Below are 11,767 nucleotides of genomic sequence, written 5' to 3'. Positions count from 1 at the left end.
TTCTCTCTTTCGGTGGGGTCGTCCGCCGATTGACAAATCCTCCTTGCATCAAATCTTCATATATGCGCAGGAGTGAGGCATGCGGACCGCAATTGTGAATTGTATATTCAAATATTCAAATACCTTTTGAGGCCGCTCTTCTCGTTCTTCCATCAGTTTGACCTTGATTCGAGGTTTTGCATCTTTTCCTCATGTTTCAAGCTGACGTCTATAGAGCTGGCTCCAGGTGCATCATTTCAGCATTTCTGTCACAATCCAATACGACAAACATCAAATTGAAAGGCCATGTCTATTATTTGCCAATATCATTATATTTACAGCGTCAAAGTACAAGCTTAAGCAAAGTTATTGAAGAATTTAATACATGGATTCCTGAAATCTGACTCAGATTTGGGGACGGCATGAATACTTAGTTTCGTCCATGGTCGATGATGAACCACAGAATCAAATCCAGGTTGGACTACAAGTGGGCGTACACCAACTTCATACAAGTTGCCAGAAATCCAAACATCATCATGGATTCTGCATCCTTCAGGAGCTCTAGAGTGATTGAATACGGCCTTATTTGAAAAGTATCCGGCGCGATATGCGGCTGCTTTGTAGGCATTCACAAATCCTTTACACGGCCCTTCGTGGATTTGACCTAGGGCTGTAAACCACCACCATGGAAAGTATTCACATTTATATGTTGGTGCACTTCCTGGAAAGCGATGTATTGCTTCCACCAGACCTTAGATGATCAGGGAACAATGAGTTAGCTTGCCAAAAAACTGCCACCACTATAGCTACATACCTAGTACGGTGTCAGGATGATAAGTCACATCATCATCTACGGTTATTATTACAGTGTTTGGATCAGGTTCTACTAGGAGAGCACCTAATAACTTTGTAGCTGGCCCATAGTCCTCAGTTCTCTGAACTATAAGCTTTTTGCCATAAGTGTGCTGTAGTTCTGACACGATCGATGGCACAGTCTGCTAGTTCAAAGGGATCAATGAAAAAGACGAGTCAGCCATGATGTATTGATACTCGCAATTCCATCAGAAAGGAGGCTATTCGACGTACTTGTGGTATGCCATCCAACCTCTTGACCTCCTTTGGAATGGAAAGCACCACGACAGTGGGCGGTCTTGACTGCTTCATAAGACTATTTATAGTATCGGTAATAGTTTCCAGGCGCTGTGGAAATGAGGTAAGGGATACGACGACTCTCGTGTCTGGATGGATGATGCTGATGGAATTGCGTTTACGTGCATCGTCGACCATTCCACGAGAGAGTGGATATAGTATTCTCCAATACGACCATAGAAATACAACTAGTATAAATAGAGCGACACATACAGTGCGAGGATGCGTTGCAAATGACCGTATCCTCCATATGATTCCTCGAACCGTCTTTTGCGTTGCTGGAGCTGGCAGCCCTGTTTTACGTTTAGCTGATGGCGGCGGCGGCCGTTTAGGACCCATTCTCTTTTGCTGGCCTCCTTACTGCGTCGTTGGCGTCTGACTTCTGTACCTGACAGACCGAGAGGCAGGTCACTTTAGATGGAATTGTGAGATCCCTCACGGCCCTCACGGCGTAGTTTACTTTAAATTTTTAAGATCGCGTATTCACTAACGCTTTTGAACGCTAATAGATCAAATATGGCCGACGAGAAACACGAACCATTACCTCCACGTCACGACAGAAACCCAGCAGTTCCAGACACCAAACCTAAAAATGGCATCTACGAAATTTGCAGAGCCATCTTTGGAGGCGTCTTCATGGCCGCATCGACACTGTTTGGTACGTCTCAAGGCATCACGTTTTGAGAACTGTGACACCCATCTCCCCTTGTTTCCGGATCATAGTCAGGAATATATGGCTCTCTGTTGTTATATGGGGTGTGCTGAGAGACGTAACTGTGACGAGATCCTCCCAATGCATCCAAATCTCACGCGAGTGTTCGACTTATCCAGGTTTGACGTGATCTATGTCTATGTCTGACTCTCTCGTCTTTCGCTAGATCCTTCAATGTGCGAGGACGTTGTCATCAGCAGGACATCGCAACTAGCCTTTCTTTCATGTGATCCACATCGTAGACAGTGGAACATGGTAATGGGCCCAATCAACTGGGAATACGCTGAAAAGCCAGGGTCAATATACGTATACAAGTACGCAAATCGGCAATCTCAACCCATCAAACTCACCATGGTTGGTGCTCCGTCCGTGTTTCATCCACTGGGAATCGATATACTGACAGCTAAAGAAAACACTGAAACTGGCAAACTACGCCTGTTTGTGGTGAATCAGGTGCCACGCTTTTATGGAGGCTACTCTATAGAAGTGTTTGATTTAGACTCTGATGGTGAAGAGGAACGTCCCGTGCCCAAGACAATGAAGCTGGTGCATACTATTAGGCATAAGGAGATTCATACACCTAATTCGTTGGTGGTGCTTGGTCCTCAAACTGTACGCACATGACAAGAGATGTTAATAGTTCTCGTTTCACAAAACCATTTCTTCTCCCTCTACAGTTTTATGTGACCAATGACCACATGGCTCTTCATCCAAGCTGGGTCAAGATGGCCGAAACGCTGTTTGGAATGGGTGGTGGAACTCTTGTATGGTATCATAAAGGGCATGCTCAACGTGTAGTCCAAGGTAGATCAAACGACAGCTGTCGAAATCCAACACTTGTTAACCTCCTCACCTTTATTGTCAAATGCAGGTTTGGCGTTCGCAAACGGAATCACATCAACTCCCGACAAGTCCGTCCTCTTTGTAGCAGAGACGTCTGCTGGCAAGATCCAAATATACGCACGATACCCAATAACAGCATACCAACAAGCCGCAAACGACACACTCGGATACAATGGCTGGTCATTCGCACTCTCATATGTAGATAATGTCGATCTGGCGAGAGCTATAGATAACATGTCGTTCGAGCCAGAAACCGGAGCAGTGTATCTAGCAGCACAATCAAATTCGTGTACGCCAAAAAGTCGGCAGACAATTTAGGATATAGTGGTGTATATCGAATCCTGCCACCGGACGGCACAACGGACAGTTGGGAAGACATCATACCGATAACAGTGCCAAGATATTTACCAAAACCACCTAGTGGTCTACCAGAAACGGAAAAGGGTATGTTTGTCATGCAAGCTGTAACAAAGCATGATGAGCATCGCAAACGAATGTTGGAGTTGCTGGCTAGAAAGACTTTCAATATATCAACCATCATGGAAGATAACGGGACTGTGCTGTCTACAGCATCGGCAGTAGAAGTGGATATGAGGGCTGGACCTCATGGAACAATGATAATTGTCGGATTGTATTCGGAAGGGTTTCTTGTATGTGACGTTACAGATAGGGTTGCACCTCTGGAAGCATAAAAAATTATGCTGCCCCAATATTCACGTATTTTACTATAAACTGAGCCTACTATACCTTAAGCACAAAAACCATTCTGCCTATCGCTCCAGCTATTCTCCTTTGCGTCGGTAGAGCTTTCACAAGTTGGTTTCAGAAAACGCCTCGACAAGCTACAAATCATTGTGGACAAATATTGTATAACTATACAACTCAAGTACAATTACTCTATGCACAACTATTTGCAAGTCCTTCCGGTTTGTTTTATACAGATTTAGCTTTGCTGATCCGCTAGTTTTAAAGAAATTAATAGCTCAGCTTTCTCTGCTATTTGTCTTATGCTAACTATCTCTCCTGTGCTAACTATTGCTACTCATTCGTCGTCGGCTTCTCTTTCCTCCTCACTGAGACTGTGGTCTGCGTATTCTTTAGTTGGTGCAGGGCTTGACGACATTCTATAGTTTGGGCGAGAATCACCACGGGCTCTTAACGCGCGTTGCTTGACTGGGCTGCTCTTCTTTGTTGGTTTGACCCCTCCACGACTTCGTAACTAGGAAAAAACAAAGTAATCGTCAAATTCCGTTGGCCACAAACCCCACCACCTCAACTTCAATACATACCGTTCGTGTAGGATTGAAGAAATCTTCAGAATCCGAGTCTTCTACTTCTTCACTAGACTCGGCATCACCACCCTCATCATCTGTACCGTCACTGTCTCGTCGTTTCCTAGGAGTACGAGATGAAGTTGAAGTTCGTTTCTTCGTACGACTTGCAGCAGAAGACGATTTACGGCCTCGTTTGGCTACAGGCTTGGATTTTCTACGTTTTGGTTTGGACATGACTACAGAATCTGAATCACTTTCCAGTGAATCCGACTCCTTATTACTGGCAGAAGGAGTAGCAGATTCAGCAGCTTTATCAATCGAGACATCATCAAGCACAAGATCGTCGTCCATTATGATGATTTCGGCACGATGACTAGATAGCTTCGCTGCTTTACTACGTATGACTGGTTTAGCATCTGATACACTGCTGTCATCATCGTCATCCGAGTATTTGACTCTGCTAGACCGTTTACGTTTTGACGGCGCCGTTGTATACTCTTTTTCTTCCTCCTCCTCGTCATCATCATGTTCCGAGTCTTTGCGTTTGGTTCGTTTAGTGCGTTTGGGTGGCACCTTCCTCCTTCTATTACTACTATCTTCTTCGTCGTCTTCATTCGAAAATAGAGGTTTTAATCTTTTGGTTTTCTTTGTTGCTACAAAGTCTTCTTCATCGTCATCACCCGAGTCTCGACTACTACTAACATCCCTATCAGACCTCCGAGACCTAAGACGTGGTTTGCGAAGTGGAGGAGATTCAGCTACTCGCTCACATCCACGTCTAGCTGCTCGAATAGCCCTCATGTCTACGGCAGAGATGCGTTCCGATTCGGATTCAGTCTGGCGACTTCTCTTTCGAGCAGCTCTAGTTAATTTATTGGAGGGCATATCGGATCCAGGTGTTGATTCTCTTTCAACAGGCACGACCTCTGCATCATCGACATCATCTACAACCTTGAAGGTATTACGACGAAGCTTGGACTGATATTCGATAATCATGAATTGAGCCTGAGCACAAAAGTCACTCCAGGTCGATGCTTTATCTACCGCTGATATTTTAGTAGTGCGAAGGTCTTGAAGACTGATCATGTGGCGTAGCCAAGGCTTCAAGCTTCCAAGGTTGTCACAGGCTAGTATTGTTGTCATTTCTTCGTCAGTAGCTCCTAGCAGAATTGCAGCTTGATCCATCAATGATTTGGATTTTCCAAGCATATATTGATTATATTCTGTACGTTGACCTTCGGAAGGTTTACCACGGAAGACTTCACCACAGTCTCTGACCCATATTCCAAATAGTTCGAGAGACTTGGCCATCTTTACGTCAATGTCAGGTGCAGCGTTGACCACTACGATGCCAGATTCACGTTTATTGGTTATACCAGGAATCAGGTATCCAAGAGACTTGAATTTGTTACCTATCGTCTTTTTCAAATCCCTCTCTCGTATTCCCTTGTCGTTCAGTGCCTTTACGAGTTGTTGGACTACTTGAAGACTATCAATATAGTGGAATCTCGACGTGACGGTACACTGCACATCACTATTGGAGCCTGGAGATATTGGGTGCACGAGTGGTGGAGGTGTACTACGATGTTTGGATATGGGAGTTCCCACAGATGCTGGATGACTCGGTGTACTAGACGAAGCGGCATTATTGGGACTGGCAGTAGTGGTTGATGAGGCGCTTCGTGCTTCGAATTCATAGTCGACTCGTTCAATAATTATTCCAAATGAGGCTGGAATCATGGTTGGCTCGTCTTCGGTAGCCATACCGTTATCATCGAGTTTCTCTTCTTTACGTTCTGCAGATATATCATACCACCAATAGGCACGACCGTCACGATCGTGTCCCAACAGATGTCTATCAGTGCTACGTAGTTTGTTTGCTAGAGCGTCATAGTTTGTTGTGTATGAAGCGTCTTCTTCATTCAAAGCCTCGACATGACGTCTCTTTGCTTCAGCTGTGCTCTTCTTCTCAATGTGTTCATTTTGCAACTCTTGAAGTTTGATTCGTCTTTCTCTGGCTTCCTTTTTGTCAGCAGCCATTTTCTCTCTCGATTCCTGAGTTCGTGATGAGCTTCGTGGCTTTATACTAATGTCGTCGATGTCGTCTTCATCGTTTTCATCATCACTTACAGTACCATCGTCCAATTCGATAACGGCAGCCGCGATATGTGGGTTCAGAGATACAATATCCTTCTCGAGTTGTGCTACTTGGACTTCCAGCGCAGTTGCTTCTCTAGCACTCTCTTTACGATCTACATTACGATGCCATTTTTCCTTTCTCATTTCGGCGAGTTGCTCGTCAATACCACTAATATACTCTCTGAATCCATCCGTAACCATACATTCACTCATTAGGAATGACAAAGCTCGAAGATGAGCAAGTGGTGGTATGTTGTCAAATTCGAAATTAGTAAAGACATCGGCGACAGCCAATTCAGCCTTTTCTTCAACCAGCAATTGACCAAGACGATATTGTGATAGTGCTGGATCTGTGGGGCCACCCTTCTTTTTGCCATCAAGATGATCAATCAGGCTACTATATATTGGCGCCAATAGATGGTAGCATGATAAGGGTGTTGTGAGCTTCTCTTCGAAGGCACCCAACATGTACTTGGTATCTGCTACGAAGCCAAAGAGTTCTGACCCGAATATGTTCAAGAATTCCAACACGGCCGCCAAGTCTGCAGACTCCTCTATAGTCAGCTTTCTAAATGCCCATATGGCATCTTTGTCCTTCCAAACATGAGGAACGGCCTTAAAATGCGGCAGAGGTTTAGCTGCTCCTACTTCCGAGTCATCAACCGCTTTTCCTTTACGTGCAGCGGCTGCTGTTTGGAAAGTAGGAGGAGGTGGTGGTGGAGCAGGCGCGATTGCAGCAACAGCGCGCTGCGGACGTTGCATAATGACTATAGTTGCTCCGTCAAAGTCCTCATCGTTATTACCAGCCCTGGCTGTAACGGGAGCAGATTCAACTTTTGCCGCTTCAACTTTTGGTGCAAAGTTGAGTGTAGATTGCTTGTACACCTAACAATGAAGAAAGAAGGATCTGATTAAGAGGCGAAGTAGAACTTTCGCTCCATTTTAACACACCTTCTTGGGAGATGCTGCTGAAGCGTTCGGACGTCCATTCTCCTTTTGTGCTATTCCTGGTTTAGAAGCAGATGCGGCTGATTTAGAAGCAGATGGTTTGGATTTCGAAGCTGCCGGTTTAGGCGTTGCTTTAGCTGCGGTCTTGGGAGCTAGCTTGACTGGAGCAGCGACTTTTGCAGCTGTTTTTATAGGAGTTGGGATTGGAGCCGTTGGTGCATTTATAGGACTCTTTGGCACTACAACGGGCTCCTTCTTGAATGGTAGGGTCGTTTGTTTTGATGCTGATGTTGGGTTTGACCGATTGAATGACTTTGTCGGTGTGCCATTTTCAAGAGATCTAATGACAATCACGTCATCATTGTCTTCCTTTGATAATACCTGTTGTTTGGAAAAGAGAACGCATAGTCAGGTTTCCTCAACACTAGGTCAAAACCCTTGAGGTGCGATTGAATCGAAAAATACCTTTCGAAGCGAAGATGGTTTCGTTTCTGGAACAATGGCTACATCTTCGTCAGATGATACGTGGCCCTAAGGAGAAAGATTCAAAATGAATGTCAGCTAAACGTTGAGAGCGAATCGATGCAGATTTGCGAGGACATACCGTCATTCCTCCATTAGCACTCGAAGTAGGTTCATCCATTGTAAGATCGACATAATCACCATTAGCCTGCTTCTCTACCGCTGGGCTTGTTGGCATCCTGCGAAGTCAATTTAATGTTTTGTTAGCCAGGCTGTTCTAAACGATGCGCCCAATATAAAGGATGATTCTACCTAATATGTTCTTAATCAGCTTGATATATTTACTCCTGCTGCCGGTCTATCTCTGAACCTTGCGATGGAAAACCAGTGAGGTCAAACAGAGAAGCTGTGTTTTGGTCGTTCTTTTGGGCCACTTGAAAACCTTGAGCTCGCAGGGACGCGATTCCCCTGAATTTCGAGAGAATCTTGTAACGATCAACGTGATTTACGGGTAAATGATTACCATTCAAAGCTTCAACGGTTTCGTCAGACTCATAGCGCTAATTTTATGTGCAAATCACGATACTTGGATAGATCCAACACTGATCTGCTATCAACTTAACAGGTAACATGCCCTGGTACCAAGTTTGTCTATTTACTTCTATACAATAGTATTAGGAGAATAGAGTACTATATCCGAGTAGGTAAATCCAAAACGAGTACATGTACCATACACCATATTGCAAAAGCCTTCCGGTCCTGCTATAACCACCCTCCGTTTTCCGGGCTTCAGCTGCTCCAAATACCTCGTTAATGAGGCTTCACTCAGCCGACTACCTGGGTGTATCTCACCAAACTCGGTTTCATAGACTGTACTTGCCATGGGGCTTTTGGCAGAGACATAAATACAGGATTCCATTAGCCACGGGTACGATAATCCCAATAATTTAAGTGTTGGGTTGGCTGCAACATCAGACACGGAATGTACTCCGTATAGTAGCTTTATCCTCGTTCGAAGAGGTGAGAGGGTGTGGGAGACTGGAAAGTATCCATTCCTGGTATTTTTTTCGGTGGACGTAGAGCCCCAAGCCCACCCGTCACCCATAAATTGATTAATTGTTACGGTGTTGTGTATTGACGGATTTAGATCTAGTTCGTCTGGATTTCGTGCTACAAACGGTGCATGTATCTAGAGTCGAGCTACTCGTTAGTTCAAACAATAATGCGCTGTAGTATACTACTATATATGAGACTATGACAGTTCTTACCTTCAGTGGAATGCCAGTCTTAAACACTTGATATTCCACAAATTGCAGGAAGGATAGTATACCAGATCCAGCCACTATAAATATTAACTCGTCCGGTATCCAATCCGGCAAAGCTACATTCAATGGTCGTGTTGGATGTATCAAAGGAGTGCTAAACAAACGGAGTTTTAGGTTCTGGCAATATTGAATTCTACTACAAACAAAAGCTCACCCAAACGGTCCTCGAATCTTGAATTGCTTCTTTCCAGGTTTCAACGATTTCACCAGACTTGCCAGCGGCCCTGTCTCATTCTTCTTGACCTTGATCAAGACTTCGAATGCGGTAAGGTCGCCCTTTATTGGAACCAACCACCGTGTGACACGTTGAGATGCTTCACCACTCCCTGGCACTATGAATTGCAATTGCATGCGACTTCCTGCTATGAGTTCCTTGGGTTCAGCGTCCCTCCTATCAAATGGATACACTCTGGCTAAGCGGACTCTGTACCAGGTGTCACGATCCTCAATAATTACTGGTCCAACATCCGTCTTTGGTGAAGAGGATGCTGGCGCAGTTGCAACAATCCTTATTATACTGGTGACAGAGTAGCGTAGAAACTCATACGGCGAGAACGCCTTATATGGCGATGGGGGCACCATGACTTGTTGCGGCGATGAGACAGACAGTTCTCCTACAATCATCTGCGACAATCTATTTATCGCAAGCCGTGTATGGATATGGGTTTTTCTGGAAGATAATATTTTTTCCCAATCCTTCTTCGTAAGTGATGATAATGCAGCAGGGTTATTGGCTACTTCAGCCATAGTAGGAGATTGATCATTACTGGAGCCTGTTGTTGATGTTATTGGTGGAGCGGGTAGAGGTCGATGAGCGCGTGGATCGATTCGATCGAGCCTCGGTATGAATTCCGTAGCATCATATCCAGCCGATGTCCAAAAATCGAGTGAAATATCGGTTCCAGCTACTTGCTCTAGTATAGATTGGCCCCCAGGATGCGAGAACCTCCATTGATTCAGATCAAATACGTATATGCCGTTGGCTACGACATATAATTGTCTAAGAGGGTACAAGATCAGTAACTTGTCAGAGTTGCTGGAAAAAACAGGCGACTTGAAATACCCAGAGAGCACAGCTTCGTCTAGACTCTCCCATGTAAATGTTTTTAAGGTCTCGTTAGGAGCTGGAACCGGAATTTGGACAACCGCTGGCACTGCTTCTGCTGTCAATGTCTGCAAACTAGATTCTGAGGAAGGTAGTGGCATACTCTTCGTCCTGTTTGGCAGACATAGCTTAATCCTCCTTATCTTGGTCAGCCATGTTTTTGGTCCTCGATTCTTTTGCCCAAGATACCTGAGGATAAAGAGCGTGAGATCTCTGCGGCCCCCAATACGGTTAAGGTAAGAACATCAGGCTCACCATATCTCATACGTGCTAAATACAATAATCCACATGCCCAACAAACTAAACCAATAAAACCACATCGATTTGCCTCGCGGTTCACTCCAAGGTACAAGCGTCTGAAGGCCGAGATACGCTTGTGCGCAACTTCCCGCTAGCGTTAGTGGACCCAATACTCGATGCGAGAGCTGAATCCACCAATCTAGGTCTATCAGCTTCTTTGACCTCATACCATAATACTTGCAGGCTCCCAATGACGCCTGTATGAATATGAGTGTAATGAGGCTGACACCTAGGCGAGCATGTGGCTGGTTCCATAATTGGATTGTGAGGAGCATAATGACGAAGCAGGATATGATGAGGAGTAGTCCGATTGACTGCACGGACAAGTGCACAAAGAGCCAACCGGGCGATGAGCGGTCTAGGAAGATCACGGGTGAGATGGTTACATGGGTGAACAAGACAAGAGTGGCCTACAATATCTGGCGTAAACTATGCCAAAGGGTAATATCACAAACCATGCTGTCAGCATGCCCCAGCCATGTAATTCCTACAAATGATCGCAATCACCTAATGTAAATGGTCTTGAAATCACTTCCTACAAGCTCTCACCTTGAAATCCCATGAGATGGTCTCATCCACTTTAGACATTGACGAAACACTTCCGACTGCAGACCCGATATACGAACTAACCGAGATTCGTCCACGGTATTGGTAATGAAAATTAAAAAAATTATTGTCCAAAGTCGGTTGTGGTTGGAAGGCGAATATTAGACGTTGCGAGTCGTTCAACGCAATCGCTGTGTGGTAACCATCATTCACGACAGCTGGCCTATAAAACTCTGCAAAGATAGTCTGCGTTCCGTCGGCGGCTTGATCATAGCCTCCCGACAAGGAAACGAATGGAGATGCAACGTTCGGCAATGCCTGACTCAGTGGGATCTAAGCGTCGAAACGTTGAGAGTCCAGAATGAATTAGTGTACAGCAATTACACGTACGGGCGGCTGATAAGCACCAGTGCTCTTGAATTCACCGAGTGTGATTCCATTTCCAGAGCGCTGCATCACCATGAACATTGTTGTTGGGTCCAACATATAGTCTCCAAACCCAAGACCAGCCCAAGCTCTAGTATCGAGGGTGCCCGAGCTGTTGGATTTAAGAACTATAGCAACCCGTAATCCGTCTATAAGAAAACCGTCTGTTTAGTATTTGGACTGGACCGCAGTCATTCGACAAATCAACAAGATCCCAAACCTGGACATGGTGCCGTTTCCGCCCTCCAATAAATCGCGTAATGAAACTGTGAGTCGATCCATAGAGTTACATTCAGTGGATAGTTTGCCAAGTTAAGCGATGATGATGGCAATGACAGCAACACCGTTGACGGCTGAGTGGTGCATAGTGCGGCGAGAATCGTGGTCAACAGCTTAGAAAAAGCCAGTAAAAGTAGTAGCCACCGTGTCGTTGCCATGGGGCGGCTCTGTATCAAGATATCTTTAAGCAAACTGTGTCCGAACTGTTCAAAACTTGACACGCACATGGAAAATAATGTAGTGGTGTTTGAAAGTTGAAGGCGCACTGACTTACGAGTCT

General features: G+C 45.1%; 2 protein-coding genes across 2 annotated transcripts; both read right to left on the bottom strand.

Moving 5' to 3' along the window:
* Window positions 1-335: 335 nt before the first annotated feature.
* On the bottom strand, window positions 336-1,467 carry SmJEL517_g05129 (uncharacterized protein; the record flags this gene model as incomplete). The annotated part of the gene is made up of 3 exons (XM_031171057.1): window positions 336-730; window positions 794-977; window positions 1,066-1,467. 3 exons carry the CDS (start codon window positions 1,465-1,467, stop codon window positions 336-338), a joined length of 981 nt encoding a protein of 326 aa, XP_031022996.1.
* Window positions 1,468-8,167: 6,700 nt separating this feature from the next.
* SmJEL517_g05128 (uncharacterized protein) lies at window positions 8,168-11,645 on the bottom strand (the record flags this gene model as incomplete). The annotated part of the gene is made up of 9 exons (XM_031171056.1): window positions 8,168-8,695; window positions 8,775-8,925; window positions 8,986-9,831; window positions 9,895-10,125; window positions 10,192-10,594; window positions 10,651-10,723; window positions 10,786-11,115; window positions 11,173-11,357; window positions 11,429-11,645. 9 exons carry the CDS (start codon window positions 11,643-11,645, stop codon window positions 8,168-8,170), a joined length of 2,964 nt encoding a protein of 987 aa, XP_031022997.1.
* Window positions 11,646-11,767: the final 122 nt, after the last annotated feature.

Source organism: Synchytrium microbalum (assembly GCF_006535985.1).
Source record: "Synchytrium microbalum strain JEL517 chromosome Unknown SmJEL517_scf0042, whole genome shotgun sequence".
Classification (NCBI taxonomy): Eukaryota; Fungi; Chytridiomycota; class Chytridiomycetes; order Synchytriales; family Synchytriaceae; genus Synchytrium; species Synchytrium microbalum.
Note: the sequence above shows the minus strand (reverse complement) of the source record. Positions and strands in the feature narration are given on the sequence as shown.